General features: G+C 33.7%; 2 protein-coding genes and 1 long non-coding RNA gene across 3 annotated transcripts; all 3 read left to right on the top strand.

Moving 5' to 3' along the window:
* The first annotated feature begins 926 nt into the window (after window positions 1–926).
* On the top strand, window positions 927–1,346 carry LOC123211649. The gene has a single exon (XM_044630439.1). The coding sequence runs from the start codon at window positions 927–929 to the stop codon at window positions 1,344–1,346; it is 420 nt and encodes a 139-aa protein (XP_044486374.1).
* Window positions 1,347–8,274: 6,928 nt separating this feature from the next.
* On the top strand, window positions 8,275–16,757 carry LOC123210464. Its single transcript, XR_006501264.1, has 4 exons — window positions 8,275–8,321; window positions 8,815–8,862; window positions 9,348–9,527; window positions 15,844–16,757. It is a non-coding gene; the product is annotated as an uncharacterized LOC123210464 (long non-coding RNA).
* Window positions 16,758–17,790: 1,033 nt separating this feature from the next.
* LOC123210463 (kinesin-like protein KIN-10A) lies at window positions 17,791–21,905 on the top strand. The gene is made up of 6 exons (XM_044628840.1): window positions 17,791–18,678; window positions 19,335–19,490; window positions 19,646–19,753; window positions 19,922–20,032; window positions 20,109–21,329; window positions 21,425–21,905. The coding sequence occupies exons 1-6, from the start codon at window positions 18,007–18,009 to the stop codon at window positions 21,644–21,646; spliced, it is 2,490 nt and encodes an 829-aa protein (XP_044484775.1). The 5' UTR covers window positions 17,791–18,006; the 3' UTR covers window positions 21,647–21,905.
* The last annotated feature ends 175 nt before the right edge of the window (window positions 21,906–22,080 follow it).

The raw sequence follows: 22,080 nt of genomic DNA, 5'->3' as shown, positions 1-22,080 counted from the left end.
AGTTCTTGAGTAAATAAGGGTAAACAACAAGTGAGACAATTAAAAAATATTTGTTAATCATTAATTTCAAGCTTAAAAATGATTTGGCGGAAGAAAGAAAAGAATGGTGAAAGGAAAGTTGTCTAATCATATAATTAATTATTCTTGGTCTTGGCGGAGATAAAAGCAATATAGGGCCAATACAGTAATTTCAAGAGAATCCTATCCAAAAACTCCACCACAGACTAATTAAACTTAAAAGAAATACGTTACCAACTGGGAAGTGACAAAATAAAAGGACATTTTCGACATTCAAAAGGTAATGGCATTGTCGATATTGTTGCACAACCAAAGGGGGTATTTCAAATCTTTACGTATTTATATATTAATTGATTCCGCCTCTCCCTTATTCTCTCCCAACCCTCTTCACGTTTCAGTCTCTTTGCCTCTTTCCATTTCTCCAATCTTTCAAATTCTCTCAGCGCCGTTTATATCGGGCCTCGCCGCTTCTCGCTAGCCTTCCTTACACCGAGATCCGGCAATATTTTCCAGTTTCTGGTAATCTGTTTCCGGATCCATATTTAACCTTCGAAGTCCCAAATCCAAATCAGTCCTCCTCTTCTGCTTTTCTGTCTCTTTCGCTTTTTTATTTTAACATATAAAAAATTTTAGTCGATTTTGTTGTTTTTTTGTTTGATTTGTAAATGTTTAAAATGCCTATCTGCTTTTTTACGTTCTTACCCTTTAACTTGACGTCGTTTGCTTTTGCCGTTTACTTTAACGGAATTAGTTAGGGAGTCTGTTTTCAACACGTGTAAACATTTTAGTTCACTGCTCGATGAAACGCGAATTTACACTTTTACCATTAGAAAAAAAAAAGCCAGTCTTATTTTACAGTTGTGCACAAAAATTTTAAAAAAATTTTAGGCTGACGTGGTAGATTTGAGATGAGTCACCATCACCACCCTCGAAGGATTTTGACACCTGGAGCGTTGAGAAAGCGGAAAGAGAGAGAAATATTTTACTCATTAAAGCTGTCGGCTTCGGCTCAAGCCGCTGCTAATTCAACAGATTCTGAAGCAGTTTCCCCTGAGCCAAAATGCTCTAATCGGCTTTTAGCCGGGTACATGGCTTATGAGTTCTTAACGAGGGGGACTTTATTCGGTCAAAAGTTTGATCCGGCTCGAACCGAGGCCGTGTCGTTGGAGTCGAAGAGGTTGAAGCCAGAAGTACCAGAGCAGCAGCAGGCGACCGTTGTTAAGGAGCATAAGAGTTTTGCTGAGGTGGCAACCATATTGAAGACGGATGGGGCCCACATCCCAGGTATAGTCAATCCTACTCAGCTGACACGGTGGATCCAGATGTGACGTGTTTGGAGTTACGTGGTGAAATTCTATTGGCCAGAAAACTTGGTATCCACATGCGTACATGAATATCCATCTCTCTGGCTCCTTGTCTATGGAGGCGGCGAGTGAGTCTGTCTCGTTGAACAGGCGAAATTCATGGAATTGGAATCATTCTCTCTGTGGCTTGTGATCTGAATATTTTATGTTCTTGACTTTGACATGTTGAATCTAAGTTAATGTACGTAATCTTCTGATGCTCTTTTGTTTACCAATGATCTGCATGCATGCATGTTTAATCTTAAGATCGATCACAGCACGTGTTCATATATATATATAGTTATATTTATATATCTGCATTAGTGAAACTTGTATGTGGTTGGTATAAAATCTAGTTAGCTTGAACTTGAAGATATTCAAATCCCTTCGAAGGACTGCATTATTGAGAAGTTATTGAAAACTGATTTTGTGTTAGAGTAAATCGGTAATGGGGAGTTAAATTGATTACTTGAAGTTGCATGTGATATTCTTATATAATCTGAAAAGATCCAAACTCCAATCCAAATGAGTCAGCCTAGAAGACAAGATAACCTTGTGTTTTAGCTCAGTCTCAAACTTGAAGTGGGCTCGTATATGAAAACAAGCTGGTTTGGTTAATGTGTTGCGGGAGAAGGGTTTCTAGAGAGAGTAAATTTGATAAGCAAAGGTTTCTATTAGGGAAACTGTCCTCATCAAGAAAACACACGAAGTTAGGGAAATTTCCTAATACTTCTACACATCTTTTTATTTTTCACCCATAAAATTTATCGTAAATAATAGTACTGGTTTCTAACATCCAATGTTGCTTTTATTTCCATCTCTCACAAGTCATATCTTTTTAAGAATTTGTAGTTTATTCTTTGGCAGTCACACGTATGTTCATGTCTGCTCAATACAGGAACGTTTAATGTTTTAAATAAAATTATAGGTACATATGTTTTAGGATAAAAGACTATTTTCCATCCAAAGTATACTGATTTTCTAAAATTTCCTCCGTTAATTTTAAAAATTTCATTTATCAATTTATGACTGGTTAAAATTAATAGAACTCTAATCTCTAAAAAATAAATCTCATTTTTGTCCTAAAAGTTTAAAAACTAATATTTTATTCCTTAAACCAAGTTTTAAAAAATTACATTTTCCCCGCTGAAGTTTGGTTTCAAAACCCTGTCACATTCTTTGACGCCATCGCTGGCCGTCTCTTCTTTCCGACGGTTTCCCTTCCTTTGACAATCTGTCTTAACTCTACCCTAAACCCTTCAACTCCGAAAGAAGTCATCTGAGAAGAGAAATCGTCTTCCTAAATGACGAAGATGAGATCGATCGATCTCGTCTTCATTGTTTGGGAAGACAATTTCTCTTCTCAAGCGACTTTTCTCGGCGTCGGAGGGTTTTGGGTGGAGTTGAGACAAGCCATCGGAGGAAGGGAAACCGACTGTCTCTCCCTTCCAACGGTTTTTCTTCCTTTACCGGCCTACCTCAACTTCACCCCAAGCCCTCCGACACCGAGAGAAGTCATATGAGAAGATGATTTCTCTTTCTAGACGACTTCTCTCGGCGTCGGAGGGTTTGGGTTGAAGTTGAGACAGGCCGTCGGAGAGAGGGAAACTGTCAAGAGGGAGACGGTCGGCGATGGCGCTGGAGAATGTGACGACATTTTGAAACTAAACCCTAAGGGGTCAATGTGATTTTTTTAAACTTAGTTAATGGAAGAAAATTTAGTTTTTTAAATTTAAGGGGGAAAATGAAATGATATTTAAGTTTATTTTTAATATTAAATATAAAATGATGATTTTACCCTTAAAATTAATAGATTAAAACAGTTATAGGTGGATAAATGAAATTTTTAAAGTTAACAGGGGAACTTTGGGAAATCAGCATACTTTGGGTGGGAAATAGTCCTTTGGCCTTTTTTTTAATATATAATTTAAGTATATAAATGATATATCATTATATGATTAGATAATTTTGAATTAAAAATAAATTAATACTCAATCAGATAATGATACATCATCTGTATAGCCTAATTATATAAAATATATATATATATACACACACACACACATAGCATTGTTCTTGATATTTTATGCAAAAGTTAATTGGATAAGCTGGTGTTGTTTGTTCTTTTAAAGTCCACTACTGCTTTCCTTCTGGTCCGATTTCATTGACATTTTTGCCCCGACTCTTCAAGAAAATTGGCTTTGGCTGTTAACGTGTTGAGCAGTCATTCTCGGCGGTTCAGTGTTGTTTCAGGGGCAAACAAGCATAACTCAAGTCCAAGCAGAAGCTTCAGCTTGAGTTCAACTTGTTTGAGTTTGAATTGGATCAATTTGAATCCATCCTTTGATAACTTCAAACAAATTCTATACTTTGATAATAAATGATAACCCATTCACTCATTCAAGTTAATTATGCGATGACATATAATTTTGGGAAGTTCTTCCACTAAATGAATAGTCCTAAACACAAAGGAAAAGATAAATTTAACGAAACAGTTCCTCTTCCCCCTAGTCCTTCTTGATTACCACTGATCTTGCTTTCAAACTGAGCAAGATAGATCTGAAGTTGGCAGGTAGATAAACCGTGTGTTACAACAAAGGAAAATACTGCAAAATCGCATTGAGTGGCTGATGGTAAAGATGTGCATGCATGCAATGTTATCATATTTTCCCAGCTGATGTAAGATAATTCAGCAATCTCCTTTAACAAATTAAGGGATCAACCGAACACTCTTTACAATTAACTATTTAAAAGAGAAATGAGTTATTGGTTGAATGTTCATGTCAACTAATCACTCTTGATGATTCTTAAATAGAGTTTTTACAAAGGTACACTGATATTAGTATTAGATTTCATTAAGCTTTTTTCCTCATAAAAATTAGCTCAAGAGGTCCTAAAGATCTACCTCTCCTCCTAGTCGAAAGCCAGACAAAATCCCCCCTTTCTCCCTCTTTCCCTTTCTTAAGTAAAGAAAAGGAGGGCTAAGAACATGGATGACATGTGTTATATTGCAAGATTGTTATAATAACGATTACATTCTAATGTGCATTCTAGCAATTGGCTCATAGGTAGAATTTTGAGTTTTTCAAATTCTATAAATATGATTTTGAAAACGTATTAAAACTTAGGTGAGAATAAATCTTTTGGCCTTTTGAAAATGCAATCTTACTACATGTGTATGACCTATTCTATATCATTAATAACTCTAAAATAATTTTCAATTTGAAACCGATGGATGGTATGTGTCTAAAATAACCATCTTTTATCGTATTAAACCAAAAAACCTATGTGCACTTATTTAAACATCAATGTAAATGATGAGATATAATTAAATAATTTTAAAATACATCATTATTAATACTTAAATTAATATTCATTAACGACTTACTTAATTAAACTGGCTGGAGGGTGGCATAAGTTGCTGGGGAGGAGGAGCGGTTGGTGGCCCAATCCAACCTGTACACTTTCAAATGCCTTATTAATACAATTGTAAACTAAACTGGAAAACAATTAAATAATAATATGAGAATAACAACATGAGCGGATATCGAAGTTTCACAATTTTTATATTTAAGAGGATGCATTTTATTTTATTATTTTAAACGATGAAATTTTTAATATTTTTTTATTAGGTAGTTCAATTTTCTTTTTAAATTTTTATTAAAAAATTAAAATTTCATTATTTCTTATTGATAATATCAAACTAATCATTTCTGTTTTCAAAACAAAATAAATCAAAAAATTTAAATTGCGTTTGCTCTAAACATTCACTAGCATACATTGAAAGTTTTGTTCTTTTTATAAGAAAATATAAAAATTTAATTCACTAAATAAAAAGAAAATGAGGGTTAGAGTTACTTTAATATAAATAAAATAAAATTATAATATCTAAAAGTTTAGTTTTTACAAGACCTGTCAAGGGAGTTAGATTTGTCTGACATGGCCTGATAAAAAAATAAAAAAATTATTAAAACAAAAATATAATTAAAAAAATATAATGGCAAACAACTTGTCAAAACCCAAGGTCACGTCACCTCATAGGCTTTGCCTTGCTTATGGACCAACCCAACACACAAAACCCATCAACGGGTGGGTTTAAGCAAGCATGATACAATTAGTGAGCACAGTAAATCGCTTTTGATTTGGTTTGATATAACCTATTATTATAATAAATATTCAATTTATGGACAAAACATTTGACTTTTAAAGACCATGTTTTTTACATTCAAGGATATTTTTTTCTTTTAATTAATGACAGATTTTTAATTTTTTGAAACAAAAATTTTCGTGACCTTTTTTAAAATTTGTTGTAGTGTATTGTCGTGTGTGGTTCTCACTAATAATATATATGCTTCTAGAGTTGATATATCTACCACCTTTGGAGGGGTCGAGTCCTCTAATTTTGAGTTCTCTATATTCTTGGCAAAGAGCGCAAGGTTCACAGCAGAAGTGAATGCTGCAATCTTCAAAAGCATTTCCAGGCAACCCGAATTTCTTTCGTAGTTTTCCTCTTTTACTCCATGACAGCACCCACCCGTATACTGATAGCAACCCATATGTAAAACATTCAGCCATGCAAGCTACAAATTAACACACACAATAATGCTTAATAATATAACATTATATCTCTCCCGTGTATTCTCGATACCTAGAGTGTTACCATATATATATTTGCATGCTTACAGTGTTTTCCTTCCTCCAATACTTCTGCAATTCGGCCGTAGGTCACACACGGCGTAAAAATTGTTATGCAACCTGCAGTGTTGAGTGAAATATTTAATAATTCAAACATTGAAGACAACATGAACCATTACCGGGAAAACTTACATGTACCCACGTCGTCTCCACACTCACATAATTCGGTAGACCATTCTGCTTCCTTAGAATCAAAATCCACATTCATGGCTTTATTCGTTTCGCCTCGAATATGATGATGGAGAACATATTTTAACAGCTACTCCGGTCTCAATATATAATATGCTAACTCAAGGTCTCAATATATAATACTAAATCGTGGAAAATGACATACATAATTATTTTCACAGAAATTATCGTCCCATATGCAATGTTCATCTTCTTTATCGACCACTTTTGTTTTATACACAGTTGGATGGCCGAGAAAATCGAAAAAGCAATTTAGAAATATTCTAGATAATCCTTGTAATATCCTAATTTTGTTTGATTTTTTAATTACATATCTTGTGGTATGAATTTTGGATATACTCCAATGATTTGTCATCTTGCTCAATTTGAACTATTATTGTATTAAAATATTTATAAATCATTTTTCACAGATGTTTTTTCTTTGTCTTCTTGTTCACCGGCCAGAAACTGTTTGAATTATCTCCTGAAAACCTCAATCATTAATTCACTGCACAAAACCCCAAATATTAATCACCTCTTTTTTGGCATTTTACTGGATCTGGATGGCTAGCTGCTTGGTTTTTTCATTAACACAAAATGACATCTCCTTCTACAGTCATCCTCCGTTGCATTGCATCTCCTCACCATTACAAAGTGGATGACTGCATTTTTCTCTTATTTTTAGTTTATTTTTAGTTTTTTCACTTTTTGTACAAATAAATGTACATCTATAGCCTAGCTATTGCCTAGAAAGAAAAGTGTGTAAAATATCATTAATGAGCATTTGGTTCCAGTTAAGATAGATTACCTTAGTAAACTATATTTTATTCTCTTATTTGGTTTATCAATAATAAAATATTACAATAATTTTCTATTATCAATGCTGACGTAACAGGTAATATAAGTGGTAATCTGATTGCCACTTTCATCTTAGGAATTTATAGATTACCAAGGTAATATTGATTTTAAATAATAATTATATTATTATTTATTAGTTTGTTAAGACAAAAATAAATTTATTTTTAATTAATATGAAAAATAATATAAAAAATATTTAAAAATAATTATATTCAAGAGCATTTAAATAAAATAATTTACTAGTAATTTTTTATTACCTTTAACCAAACATAATAATTATTTATACCTATCAAAACTTATCAAACATAGTAATCATTTATACCCAGTAATCTTCTAAGTAATCTATTTTCAAAGTAATCTTTCTATTTTGATAATAAAATATTATCCAAACTAAACGCCCCTTAAATGGAAATAGATTTCTTTACAGTATGTGTCTATGAGAAAATTAAGTAATCCAAAGCCAAGCAAAAACTTTTAAAGGTTGTGTTTAATTTGGTTTAAATTATAAAATTAATCAAGTTTTTTAAAAATTATGATTTATTTTAGTTTTTAAAAAGATTTAGTTTAAGTTAATAATAAATTTTGAAAAAAAATTTTACTGTTTGCATTGCCATTTGGATGGTTTCTAAACAATAAATAAACTATATATTTTTTTAAATATTAAGCTAAATGATTATTTCTCTTCCTTTAAATGTAAAAAAAAAAACTATTTTCCCACTTATATGATAAATTGGTTTAAAACATTATTGAATTTCTAAGAAAATTATTGAAAAAATAAAAAAAAAACTCTCAAACGAAATAACATTTTTTTAAAATTTTATTAAATAATCTTTATAGCTAATTTCTTTTAAATTTAAATTAAAAATTAAAACAAATTTTATTAATACAAGGATAGTAAGAAGTATCAATGACAAATTTATAAGTTTGGGGGGTGACAATAATTTTTTTAAAATTTTAAGGGTGTTAAAATTTTTTCTCTAAAAAATTTTGAAGGTGTATCCATTACCTGTGCCAAAACATGGTAACAACACCTGAACGCAAATGTTGACGTGATAGTATGATTCTGATTATACGACTTGAGGAGTTCACGTGAACGTGAAACTGCTTCCGCTTCCAGTGGCCATATATATATATATATATTGCATTTATTTTCTTCATTTGCGTGCTTAAATTAGGGTTTACCAAATGGTGCCAAAAGCTCCGTCTTTTGGTACTGAAAACAGATCGAACTTCTTCTAGGTAATTGTTTCAATTTTATTTCTTTTTCGATGTTCTTTCTAAGGCTTCCTCTTCCTTACTGGACTCTTATGATTTAATGAAATGTCTGATTTGGTGCTAGCAGAGGATGATCTTGTCCCAGTTATTTACTAGATGCCCCATGCTGTATCTGGGTTTTGTGAATACATATTAAGTTAAATCTTTATTGTGTTTTCAATTAAAAAATATTAATTTGAATGAAGTTAAAGGTTGGGTTCTCTATGGGACAGGCCATTTAACCTATGATTGTCCAGGATGATCTCCAAAGTGTAAATTTCTGTCCTTTTTTCTAAGATCTAGTTTCCTTGACCAAGATGATCTCCAAAGTGTTTACTGTTTTCATGTTTTGATGCTGTCTCTCTAATTTCGTTAGGGAAGGTAAGGGCTACTAATCATGTGTTTTGTTGTCTACTTACAATATAATCTAAATGTTAATCATTCTTTCTTTGCATTGCCACAACATGGACATTCGAAGACTTGAAGGCTGCTGTTTCAGAAGATTTGGATGCTTCACAAATATCAGGTATTTCTTTCTGGTGTGGTTGTGATATATTCAAGTCCTTTCCAACTTCTACTTCATTTGAAATATAACCTCCTAAAAACTTGACTTCCGGGTTGGTTGAAGAAATGAATTTGTTTGCTTAAAATGAGATCTCATCTGAGCACAATTAACAGTGTGCAACGAGTCATTTTATGCTCCCTTTTTATTACGTAATCACAAGTCACTGATGCCTGAGTCTTAGTTAATTAAGCTCCACTGTTGAAATATCGTTTCTTGTTCCAATTACCAGAGTGGAATTAATGGTGATTAGGTAACCTGTGGGCAACATGTGGGCGTCTGAGCCCATAGATGTGATAGGCTGGCTACTTGTTTGCCTTTTGTGATTCTGAGTCTTAAATTACAATTAAAGTTTGTCACTTTCTATTGGTATACTGTAGTCATTATCCAAGATATGAAATTTGGAGTCCAACCGAGGTTGAGAAAGATGGTAAAATGAATTTGTTCAGGGGATGAACAGTTGAAAGTAGATAAATCGGTTTCTTCATCAGAGTCCCTGACAACTCGCTCGGGATTATTCTGCAAGTGGATATTCATTGCGACCTGGCGAGATGGATTTAAAGGTTGATAGTAGCAACACTGAAGAAACAGAGTCATCTCTTGGCGAGAGTTGTCATCTCAAGTATGAGGTTAGTTTCCCTTAAGTTTTGTGCCTCTCTTGCATTTTCAGCATATTGCTTGTTTTACTTAATTAGCTAAATTAATCAAGGTTTTCAAAACCAGACCGGAATAAAAATCATTTTAAGTACTGGTTTCGGTCGGACCGGTCGATTGGACCGTTTGGACCGATTTTATGTAAAAACCTAAAAAAATTATGTTTAATTAGTAATTACATATGCTTTACACAATAAATTTTATATTATGCATACTTTTCAATTTTCACAATTAACAAAATATATGCATTATTGAACATAAATATAATAAGTAATAACAATTAACTTTACATCAAAACAAAATATATACATAAAACAAATCCAATTCTGCAAACACGTACACTATTAATTATTGAACACTAAAACAAATCAGAAATCTAATATATGTATTAAATAAAATATAAAATCAACCAATCAACATAACCATTATTAAACAAATAATATTCAATTCAACATTTAACAAAACATATCAAAAATATAATTTGTTTAACATAAAATTTAATAAATGAATAATTAGTCATTCTTCATTATCACTAATGATAAAAGATCCTGTCATTGCTTCTGTTGCACCCTCTATCAATTGTTCATCTTCTACACCATCTTCTTCAATAGTATTATCTGCAAAATTTATAATTGCACATTTTATTTTCTCACTCTAAAAAATCAATTATTTATATAAGTGTGTAAATATTTATGTAAGTACTAAAAAAATATTTTTAGTTACCTGAGAAATTATGTGACAAATCATAATTTGTTGAATCATTATTAATAGGAATAGATCCCTCACCATAAAGCATTTGATCCAATTCATCTACATTAAGTTCACCAAACTCCTCTTCCTCGTCTACTATCCAGAAATCTGTTTTATCGATACTTTCATAATCAATTGGATCAAAATTTGACTTCTTGTAACATAACCTAAATAGCCAAAATGATAAAAAGTAAAGATTAAAGAGCATTAAGTAAGGTACATGTAAAGTTAGAAATAATCGTTAAAAATGATAAAATAGTTTAAATAAAAATATTTATAAATGTAATGATGAATAATTGATAATTATGTTTATCTATTTTGCAACCGTAAGTTATAATGAATAAAAACAAGATCATTTACATGTTGATGTTCCAATCTATTTCTCTTCTTAGTATGTATGCGTTCAAAAACACTCCAATTACGCTCACAGCCTGAAGATGTTGAAGTTTGACTAAGAATTTTAATTACAAACTTCTGTAAATTGGGAGTACTGTATCCATATGTTCTCCACCATTCATCTAATACAAAATAACATATAAATAATAATGTAATAGAATTTTATAAATTAGAAAAAAGAATCGAGACATAAGAAACGTATAAATTAAATTCATACCAGGTCGTGTGGTTTTGCATGTTTCAATAGCAAGCTAACGTGAAAAACTCCCCTCACGATCACGAAACATTCTACTTTCCTCTACTAACTTCGCCTTACTAACATTAAACATACATATTTTACTCTCAATAACATCCAGAAAACCTTGTAATACCTCTGGTTTTGTGCAAAAAAGATTCACGATCATATTGAAATGCAGGATTCAAGTAATATGCAGCTGCATGAATACCTCGACGCAATGTCCTATCCCACCTCAACTTGATTATTTGAGTATAAGGCTTGTAGAATTTTTTTTTTTCTTAAACAACTTCTTTATCCTCAACCTAGCTCTATACATTCCATCATAGACATATCCCAATGAAGGTCTTTCATCTGAATCTATAATATGAAGCAAACGCATCAATGGTCCCACAACTTTTACAATTATACCTATTTCGTTCCAAAAAGCATTATTCAGAATTATGATCACAACCTCTTTGCCTTGATTACTCTTTGCATATCTAGAATCAATAAAAAACCTGTCAGTGACCATCGCTTGTAAGTCATACTTATGCTCAAAAAGACTTTGCAATGCGATAAAAGTCGTAGCAAATCGGGTTGCACCAGGCCGTATAATTTCTCTCCATCCTTCTCTCTTCCTCAACCAAGCTATCAATAATGTATGATTATAAATGAACTTTGTCACAAGAGGTGCACATTTGGAAATTCTAATAATGTGATCCATTTCACCAATATCTTTCAAAATCAAATTGATACTGTGTGCTGCACAAGGTGACCAAGTAATATTTTTATATTTTTCAGACAATAATCCTCCAGCTGCTTTATAATTAGCTCCATTATCAGTCACAAAATGGACAATACTCTTAGGCCAAACCCATAATACTATTTCCTCAAACAACCCAAATAATGTGTCCGCCCCCTTTACAACACCAGATGCATCCACTGATTTGATAAAACAAATCCCTTTTAGACAATATACTAAAAAATTAATCAGCGACCTACTAGAAATGTCTATCCAACCATCAGCCATAAGTGTACAACCAACTTCTTTCCAATTTTTTCTATAACTATCAATAAGTAATTGCATTTCCTTCTTTGAATCATTCAACAAATTCACTCGTGCTTCATAATATGTTGGTTGCTTATATCTAGACCCAATTGCAGTAATGACATCTAACATAGGTTAGAAATAAATAGAATTTAATGCATTAAGAGGGATGCAAACATCATATAAGAACCTCACAACAGCCATGTCAGCTCTCCATTTGGCTTCTTTTCCAGCCAAAACACTTTTTATTGAAGGTTGAGCCCTACTAATAGTCCTTGGAGCAAAAAAATCCCCAACCCCAATTGGTCTTTTTCTTTTTGAATCATTTGTAAGTCTAATTTGTTTTTTAGAAGACCCAATACCAGTATTACCTTCAGTGATGTTCATAGGAGGAGACAACCCTTCAAATTCTTCAACTGCAATATCACCCTCAAATGGAGGTATAGTAGCACCAAAAGGAGTTGCATGCCTACGAAATTCTTGTTTTTCTTTATTTTTTGCCACAATCTCTTCTAATGCATTCGCCATTTGAAATCTAACATCATGAGGAACTTTAGTGCATGGACCAACATCCCCTTTTTTTCCAGCCAAATGTTGCTTCATTCTATATATACCACCTCCTCTAGTTGTCTTACCACAATATAAAAACTTCAACATCTTCCTTCCATTATCATCTACACTCTCAGAAACATGTGCCCAAGTAATATTGTCTTTCACTCGACATGGTGTTGAAGAAACCCCAAATCCAGATGAAGACATACTTCTACTTTATTTATCTGTTGCATATAAGAATAACAATAAAATCAGAATACCAATTAATTGTGAAATTTCAACATGCATAACTTCATACATTCATTATAAATAACAATATTCGTAATTTGGGCACAATAAATAACTTCATACATTCATAATCCGAATTTCAATATTCGTTATAAATTGTCATATATTGAGTTATTATATGTAAATAGGGTATCACAGAAGATTGATATTCAACTTTCAAATTCTTAAAAACTAATTACGTTACGAATGAAATACATTCAATCCAAACATTCAATATAGATACATAATAAAATTACAAATTCGTAACATAAAATTACAAATTAATAACAAATCAATTAATATTTACTAATTTATATATTTTCAAATTAAGAATTGTTATTTGTTTATATAAATTGACATATTATTTATATATTTTTTAATTTGTTTAAACTTTTAATTTATATACTGTTAATTCAAACAAACCAAACATTATTTTTTTCCAAGAATTTTAGGGTTTTTTCCAAACATTGGTGAATACTAATTCAAAAACTAAAGAGTAGTTAATTATTTGAATAGCAATTCCAAACTTTTTTCCAAGCATTGTTTATGTAAAAGGAGCTTTTGACTGCATGTTATGTAAATACTCACAACATTCTGCAATTCCACTGCATGCAACTGCATCAAATAATCCCTTGAAATATATCAATTAATTACACGACCTTTAAATCAAGCACTTCGGATTAAATGATAGAAATTCAAATTAAAATGTTCAAGGAAAATAAACAACACCAAATACATGAACATCATCAAGCAAAGGACAAGTAAGCTGTACAGGTTCATCAATCATGGTTAATTTATGACTAAATAGTGTTTCAATATACACTGTTTCAATCAAGCACTTAAACCAAATAATCAAATTGAGATCATATTGTTTATTAAACTTTATTTATGTAAATACTGTTTCAAAGCATTGGAAGGAAACACACCAGCTTCCCGTTGTTGCCTGAGAAGTCGCCGGTCACAACAGCAACGGAACTCATCGTCGTCGGCCGCCGTCTGAGACTGAGAAGTCACCGTGAAAGGTTGCAATATAGTCGTGTCGTGAAGCTGCTGTCTTGTGAGCATGCAAACCAACAGCCCTCGGCAGCTTCGTCGTCGTCGTCGACAGACGTCTTTAAACGGTCGTCGGCAACAGATGAATCGACGACCGTTTCAACTTGTGGTGTCGGAGAAAGTCGTCGGCTGCAACAAATCCTTTGCGTCTGCGTGCGCTGCAAGGAACAGGAGGAAAGTTTTATATAAAACTGTTTCTCATACGTAGCTTTTGAACCGGCGGACCGGGTTGGACCGCGGTTCAGATGCGAACCGGCGGTTCAATCGCAGTCCAACCCGATTTTAATCTTAAAACGGTTCTGTGCTTAATAATAGCCGGCTACAGTACCGGTTCATGGTCCGATCAGTTGGTCCGGTCCGATTTTTAAATCCTTGAAATTAATAGTATCATAGTTACAATATCTTGATATTCTATTATCCAACATGGTGGCATGTTTGTGTTGTGACTGATGTTTACTCTCTATATATTCTTTTTGATATGTTGCTTTAACGTGGTATCATCCGAGATAATGTGGAACTGTTGGAGGAGAAAGAAAGACGAACCTAAGATCATGGATGATAGAGTGTTGTTGTAACACCCCCTTGTCGGTCGTCTTGCCCTTCGATGGAAATACTACTCTCTTAGTTTAAACATGCATCTTAAATCACTTAACCTATATTCTCAAGCATGTGAAATGACTAAAATTACCTTATATTAAAATTAATTGCAGAACATATCAAATGTGTACAAAACATCCCAAAACAATAATCAACAAACCAAATAATAAATGACATCCCAAAAGTGTGTGTATATACAAACATTTGAAAAATAATACAATAATAAAAATCGTAAAACAAATCTTAACATCAATTAACATCATCTCATGTTATGATCTGTCTTATCAACACTTTTGATAAAGGTGAAAACTTTAACTTGACACCTCAAAATTTCCTTTTTATTATTATTTTCGAAAGGGAAAATTTTAGGTTAAATTACTGGGTTTGGTAATTGAGTTTTTTTCTCTTACTACCATAAAAAATTAAAAGAAATAAAAAGTTTAGAAGACAATGCAATAATAATCGATTGAAAGTCTTTCCCCTTAAGTAAGTATTAAGAGGATGAAGAGGAAATTTTTTCTTCATGGAGAGGGGACGAAAAATAATTTTTATCTCCATAACGAGGATGGGGATTGAAATCTCTTCTCGCCTCTCCCCGTTGCCATCCCTAGCTGATTCATATTTTTTCTAATTCTAGTAATCAACAAGATGCATGTGGACAAAACACACACACATACACACATACACTTATATAAGACTAGATTCGACCCAAACTCGTTTAAGCTCAAGCTCGAGCTCAAGTTTGGCTTGAATGAGCCTGAAACAAGCTAACTTCAAATGAGCTTGAGCGAGCTCAAGCCTGTAACTTTGAGCTTGAGCTACTCGTCAAACGTGTAAGTTAAAACTTTTGATACAAAATGATATTGTTTTGATCAATATGTATTAAAACGACGTCGTTTTAATAACGAGTAAGTTAAAACTCGAGCTCGAATTAATCTTCAGCCGAGTTCGAGCTCGAATTAAGCTTCAGCCGAGTTCGAACTCGAAATGAGCCAAACTCAATTACTGCAAATCAAGCCGAGCTCGAACTCAAATTCGGTTTAGCTCGAATCCAACTCTACACACACACACACACACACACACACACACACACATGTATATATAATTAAACAAATAGGAGATCATCAATAATTTCATGTTAAAAAAATGTTTCTCTATTTTGAAAAAAATATCAAATTCTAATTTATTTCTAGCGACAATAAAAATGACTAATAAATTACCCTTCTAGGTTTCAGCTGCTGAATACTAAAATTGGTAAAAGATGTGCTGGTCAAATGATGTTACCAAAATTGGTGACCCCGATGTCTAAGAATATTTCAAAACAAAACAAATCGAAATAAAGGAAATTACGGTTTGAACATATAATTATTTTTTTAATCAAAAGATAAACTAACATGAGACAAAAATCCAGTTATCCACTCTGTAAGAGGCTGCTGCTGCATTCTCCATGTTATTGTGCCGATGGGCAGAGGAGGTTTAGAGTCCACATGTTCCAGGGTGTCTTCCAGTTTTGGTTGCTGCTGCCTGGAGTTTCCTTCGACTGCCTGGGACTGCTCTCCTGTTCTGAGGCCGGCTTTTCCAGTCCAGCGCTTAAGCCTCTTGAAAAATTTGATATGCTGCCTTTCTACAGGTTACAGTCTTACATATACCCTTCCGGCTTGCTGTCCAAGGAAAGAAGCTGCTCTCCCTGCTCCAGCCTCTGTACAACAATTGTGCTCCAGGTTGCTGCAGTGGGGAATTTCTGGGTTTTTATTGTGTTCTGCTCTGCAGGTTCTATGTTTACTTGGTTTGCTGCAGTCTGCAAGCCAAGAGATAGCCTCTCTGTTCTGTGCAATCTAGCCAGTTTTTCATTCCGATAGTGCAGCCTTCACGAAGCCTTACTGCCACTTAATCTCTGGCGGATATCTTTGGCATGTACTGCAGCCTATCACCTGGGCCTGCTCCTCTTGTTTCTGTGCATCATTTGGACTTCCAGAAGACTGAACCTGTTATCTCCACATGGTCCAGCCTTGTCATCCGGCCCATAAAGGATAGTGCCTACAGCTCAAGACTTTTTTATTCTACCTCAACAGTGCATACCTGCTGCTCTTTGGACAACCACTCCCAAATGTACGAGGAGCCTGCTTATCCTAGAAAAAAGCAGATTCTTAGTTGTAATTTTTGCCTTTTTGGTTAGCTTTTTGTTCAATTTAGATCCCCAGGACAGGCTTGCTCCCTCACTTGTACAGTTAGATGAAAAAAATTTGTTTGACCATCTCTTAAACTCTATCATGGTAGGAAGCGGAGGTGTCCTTTTTTTTTTTTGTCTTTGCTTAGCTACCTTGGTGCAAGTCTGGCTGCTTTTTGCTAGTGTCTTAGGCTATCCCTCCCGACTAGGGGAAGAACTTAGGTTGTTCTCAAATCCTCCTATTAGGAGGGCTTTTTGTTGTTTGTTAATATATACTTTTAATTTAAAAAATAAAAATAAAAAAGACAAAAGGGTGAGGGAATGCAACAGAGAATGGCAGTAAAAAGAGATGTCATTTTGTTTTTTTACTTGTATCTTGGTGATACTTTCTTATTATTTTTGTAAGTAAAATGACACAATAATATTTAATATATTAATAATATATACAAATATAAGAATAACTATTAATATATTATTATGTAATTGTATAATTTTAAATTAAAGATAAATTAATATTCAATTGTATAATGACACGTCAATATTTATATTCATTATTAATACAAATTCTATTACTACATAGAACAAAGATGTATATATTCATCTTATATTGAATTTATGAATCATTTTTTTACCATTTTATCAAGAGGATTTATATTTAATGAAAGAAGAGGATTTATATCAGGAGGATTTTATCAAGAGAATCATTTTTTACTATATAGAACTAGTCCAACTTGATTCCAAGGCTTGGCTCCAACAAGGCAATACGGAATCGGAGCTCAAACTCAACAATTTAACTCGAAATTGATTTATTTGTCTATCTAATAATATTATTAATCTCATCAATAATATTGTTCACTCAATCGCTCACTTTGTCAACAATTTTTTGGTAATATTATATACAAACTCGAATAAATTTGAACATTATAAATATAATCTCAATCCAAGCTGCCTGAGATTGAAAAAAAGTTTTAAAAGGTTATTTTGTAGATAAATGGTTGTCTATTGAATAATGGAAATTTCTCTTTACAAGTAAATTCTAATTGGCAAGACAACTACAAGAAGACACGTTGGTGGTGTATTTAGAAATATACGTGGGTATATAACGAGAAAAACCTAATATCACGTCCAAGAGTTCCACCAGAGAGACGTTAGACTTTGTAACGGCTATATTTCATTTAAACTTCAAAACAAATTTTATTCATCTCTTTCCATTTGAAGAACACCATAACAAATCTCTCTCCTTTCTTCCCAAACCTGAACTCAAAAGCGTTCTCTTTCAATCCTTGAAGCTCCGTTGAAATTTAAATTCAATCTTGAATCATCACCTTTGTCTTTGGGATTTGCCTAGGAAAATTAGCCAATCAATCTTGAAGTTTTTCCTTGACCGAACACTGGGTTTCGTTCAAAATGGCTCCAACACCGTCATCTTCCAAAGCAAACCAAACTCAATTCAAAACCCCACAATCAAAATACCGTCTTAACTTCACTTCAGCGAGAAGCACGGCACACCCATCTTTAAACCCTAACTCTACAGCCAAAGAAGTCCCACCACCACAAGAACACCCGATAGAAGTTATTGGAAGGATACGGAACTTTCCCAATAACAGTACGAAAGAAAAAGAAAAACCCATTTCATTCTTGCAAATCAACCCAGATAATCAAACTGTGAGATTGAGGGCTGAAATTGGGTACAGAGATTTTACTCTTGATGGGGTTTCTTTATCTGAGGAAGAGGATCTTGATTCCTTTTACAAGAAGTTTGTTGAGTCAAGAATCAAAGGAGTGAAAATGGGGGATAAGTGTACAATCATGATGTATGGACCAACTGGCTCTGGCAAGAGTCACACAATGTTTGGGTGTGCTAAGCAAGCAGGGATTGTGTACAAGTCTTTGAGGGACATTTTAGGAGAAGATAAGGAAGGAAGTGGTGATGATAATGGGGATCGAATTGGGTTTGGGACATTTGTTCAAGTGACTGTTTTGGAGATTTATAATGAAGAGATTTATGATCTTTTGTCAAGCAATAGTGGGGGTGGATTGGGGATTGGCCTTGGGTGGCCTAAAGGCAGTGGATCTAAGGTAATTTTTTTGATAATTTTTTTCCTTTAATACTTGATTATGATTTTTCATTAATATGAATGTGATTCTGTACCAGGGTGTTGTTTGTGTTGCTAAGATTTCTTACTTTCTTTTTTGTGAAATCCTTCTAATATTGGTAGTATAATTATTAAAATTTTTCCAAAATTGCTGTTGGATGATTATGTATTTACTTTGCGAATCCTTGTTATTTTTAGCTTAGATATTGTCATTGTTATGCATTAAAAACTTCTCCTTGATTAGACTCACAGAAGCACACCTTAAGGACAAGTAGCTAATTGATCATCAATTAAACATGTTATCCGCAAATCATCTCAAAGTGCAAATAGAAGTCTTTTCACCTCATATAGTGGACACAAAATTACTCCACTAATTTCAGTCGCCTAACATTGTTACATTTAGGATAGATATTGTCAATGTTGTTCGAGTATATGAAAGAGAAACTTTCTCTGTTTAATGGAGATATCATTTGGAATTTATGCGTTAAGTTAATAAGCATTTGTTATGGAATTGGATTTCTTTTGTTATTGAGCTATTGATGAAATTGTATAACATTAGAGATGGCACAGTTGGTCCATGCAGACTTCTGTTACAATTTGAATTAAGCATTATTTTTTGTTTTGTACGATAAATTTTAGGTAAGGCTTGAAGTAATGGGGAAAAAGGCAAAGAATGCAACCTTCATATCTGGAACTGAAGCTGGAAAGATTTCCAAGGAGATTCAGAAAGTGGAGAAAAGAAGAATTGTGAAAAGCACGCAATGTAATGAGAGGAGTTCACGAAGTCACTGCATGGTATAAAGCTTGCTGCAACCATTCTATAATATTGCCAGAGTTAGAATATGCACAAACGATCCCCAATGCACATGGCATTATACTTTATAATTTATTCAGGTCTTAAAAAGTTTCTTGATGTTTCAGAATAACTTGACACACATATATATCCACAGATAATTCTTGATGTTCCAACAGTGGGGGGAAGGCTGATGCTTGTTGACATGGCTGGTTCTGAAAATATTGATCAAGCTGGTCAAACTGGATTTGAGGCGAAAATGCAGGTACTCTTTTAAGGCTATCCTCCTGGCCTTTTTCAATTTTTGTGCTTAAATAATCATCTCACAGTAATTCACTGCCACTCTGGATTGCCTGAGGTTTTTTCTCTTTTTTTTTTTTAATAAACTTTTTATATCAATCAACATTGATCTATGCTTCCCCGGAAATCACAGACAGCAAAGATCAACCAAGGAAATATAGCATTAAAGAGAGTCGTTGAATCCATTGCAAATGGTGATTCTCATGTTCCTTTCAGAGATAGCAAATTAACAATGCTTCTGCAGGTAGGTTACTAATAATTCTGGAACTTTTCACTAGGCTTTTCTGCTTTGTTTGATGAGTTTTTCCTTTTTTCTGCAGGATTCTTTTGAGGATGATAAATCGAAAATCTTAATGATTCTGTGTGCAAGCCCAGATCCAAAGGAAATACACAAGACTGTCTGTACCCTTGAGTATGGTGCAAAGGCAAAATGTATTATTCGTGGGCCTCATACCCCGGTCAAGGATAAATTTGGCACTGAAGATTCCACATCTGCTGTCATTTTGGGATCAAGGATTGCTGCCATGGACCAGTTCATTTATAAACTGCAGCTAGAGAACAAGCAGAGAGAGAAAGAGCGTAATGAAGCACATGAAAAGCTCTTAAAGAAAGAAGAAGAAGTTGCTCTGTTGAGGGAAAAACTCCAAGTTGTAGAAGGGAAGGAACCTGAAGTAAGTGAACAAGAGATCAACCTGAAGGTAACAGAACGAACTCAGGTTCTTAAACGTGAGCTGGAGAAGAAATTGGAGGAGTGTCAGAGAATGGCTGAGGAGTTTGTTGAAATGGAGAGGAGAAGGATGGAAGAAAGGATACTGCAACAGCAGCAGGAAGTTGAAATGCTAAGAAGGAGGTTAGAGGAAATCGAGTATGAGCTTCGACATTCAAGGGATCAAGAGGTTCGTGGTTCAAGGGACTTAGAAGGAAGCAGCTTTGCCAGAAGGCTGATGGGCATTTATGCTGATGAGGACCCAGGGATGGTAAAATCGATGGACTTAGACATGGGTGATGAGCCATCTACTCGTGAAGTGAAATATGCATTTGGGAATTTTAATCAAGTTGATAACACCAATATCCAAGGCTTGAGCAATGATTCTCATTCAAAAACTTCTGCAGACGTTTTAGATCCCAATCTTTTTACATCTAGATATGGCGACAAAGTATTGTGTTTGAGCACTGTATTTGAGGAGGAAGAAGTAGAAGAGGAGGAGGAACATAAAGAGAATGAGGAGGATGAAGAAGTGGAGAAGGTTATGATAGAGGAAAAGAGGGTGTGCTCGAGCAGAATGGTTGACGGAAGTAGCCCCAGTATTGGTATTATTGCCGACTCCTTGACATTTTCTCCTCAAAAACTGTATTCGACATCTAGTGAACCTGATAATTCAAAGGATTCAGCATCCTCTAGAAGAGCAAGAATTCAAAATATATTTACCCTTTGTGGAAACAACAGGGAGCTCTGTCAACAGACTAGAACTCCAGTCCCTGCAAAATTGAGTACTGAAAACGTTGATCCCCTTGCAGCTCCAATTGGGGAGTTTTCCACCGTAAGATTTTAGACTGGGAGTCACTATTACATATTCGAAATGTTGTTTATGTTTGTATTTGAAGTTCTAATGGATCTGGCTTTCATTTTATGTAGGATCCCACTGTGGCTTCAGTCCAGAAAGAGAAAGTAACATCAACAGTGGCTACCAAACTTCCATTTGGGAACCTGTCAAATGGCCAGCTTTCTCCACAGCCATTAAGTCCAATTCAGAACAAACTGCCTCTCACACCGAAGCAAAGTGATTGTCTTCCTCTCGAGGTAGCTCCACATCTAAGCACAACGCCGTTCATTACTCTTAGAAAAAATAAGGTTTGAAGATGGAGTGAATATGCACATTCCAATTCAGCTAATGTGTTGAATGAAGTGCACTTCTAAATATTGACATTTGCACTTTGGTGCCAAAATGTTGTTTTGTTGATATAATGGGAACAACAAGCGTGTATACGAATTATATATTATATGTATGTTGCTTTTGATGCTATATCAATGCCCTCTTCAAACAACTTTTATTTTCAGTATAAGATTCAGCCTTTTTAAGTTTTTCATATTAATGATAATTCTCAATGATTGTGGATCTGGTTTTTCTATCCTAAGATTTATCCATCCAACCAATCTGGGTGGGGTTTACCAATTACCAAAATAAAATAAAATAAAATAATTCTCAGCCTTGAATGCAGCTTGTTATTGTTAAAAAATGATTATAATCTGATCTTTTTGTTTCAATAATTCGAAACAAAACCCAGATTGTT

Source organism: Mangifera indica, chromosome 3 (assembly GCF_011075055.1).
Source record: "Mangifera indica cultivar Alphonso chromosome 3, CATAS_Mindica_2.1, whole genome shotgun sequence".
Lineage (NCBI taxonomy): Eukaryota > Viridiplantae > Streptophyta > Magnoliopsida > Sapindales > Anacardiaceae > Mangifera > Mangifera indica.
The sequence above is the reverse complement of the archived record's forward strand: the minus strand, read 5'-3'. Positions and strand labels throughout refer to the sequence as shown.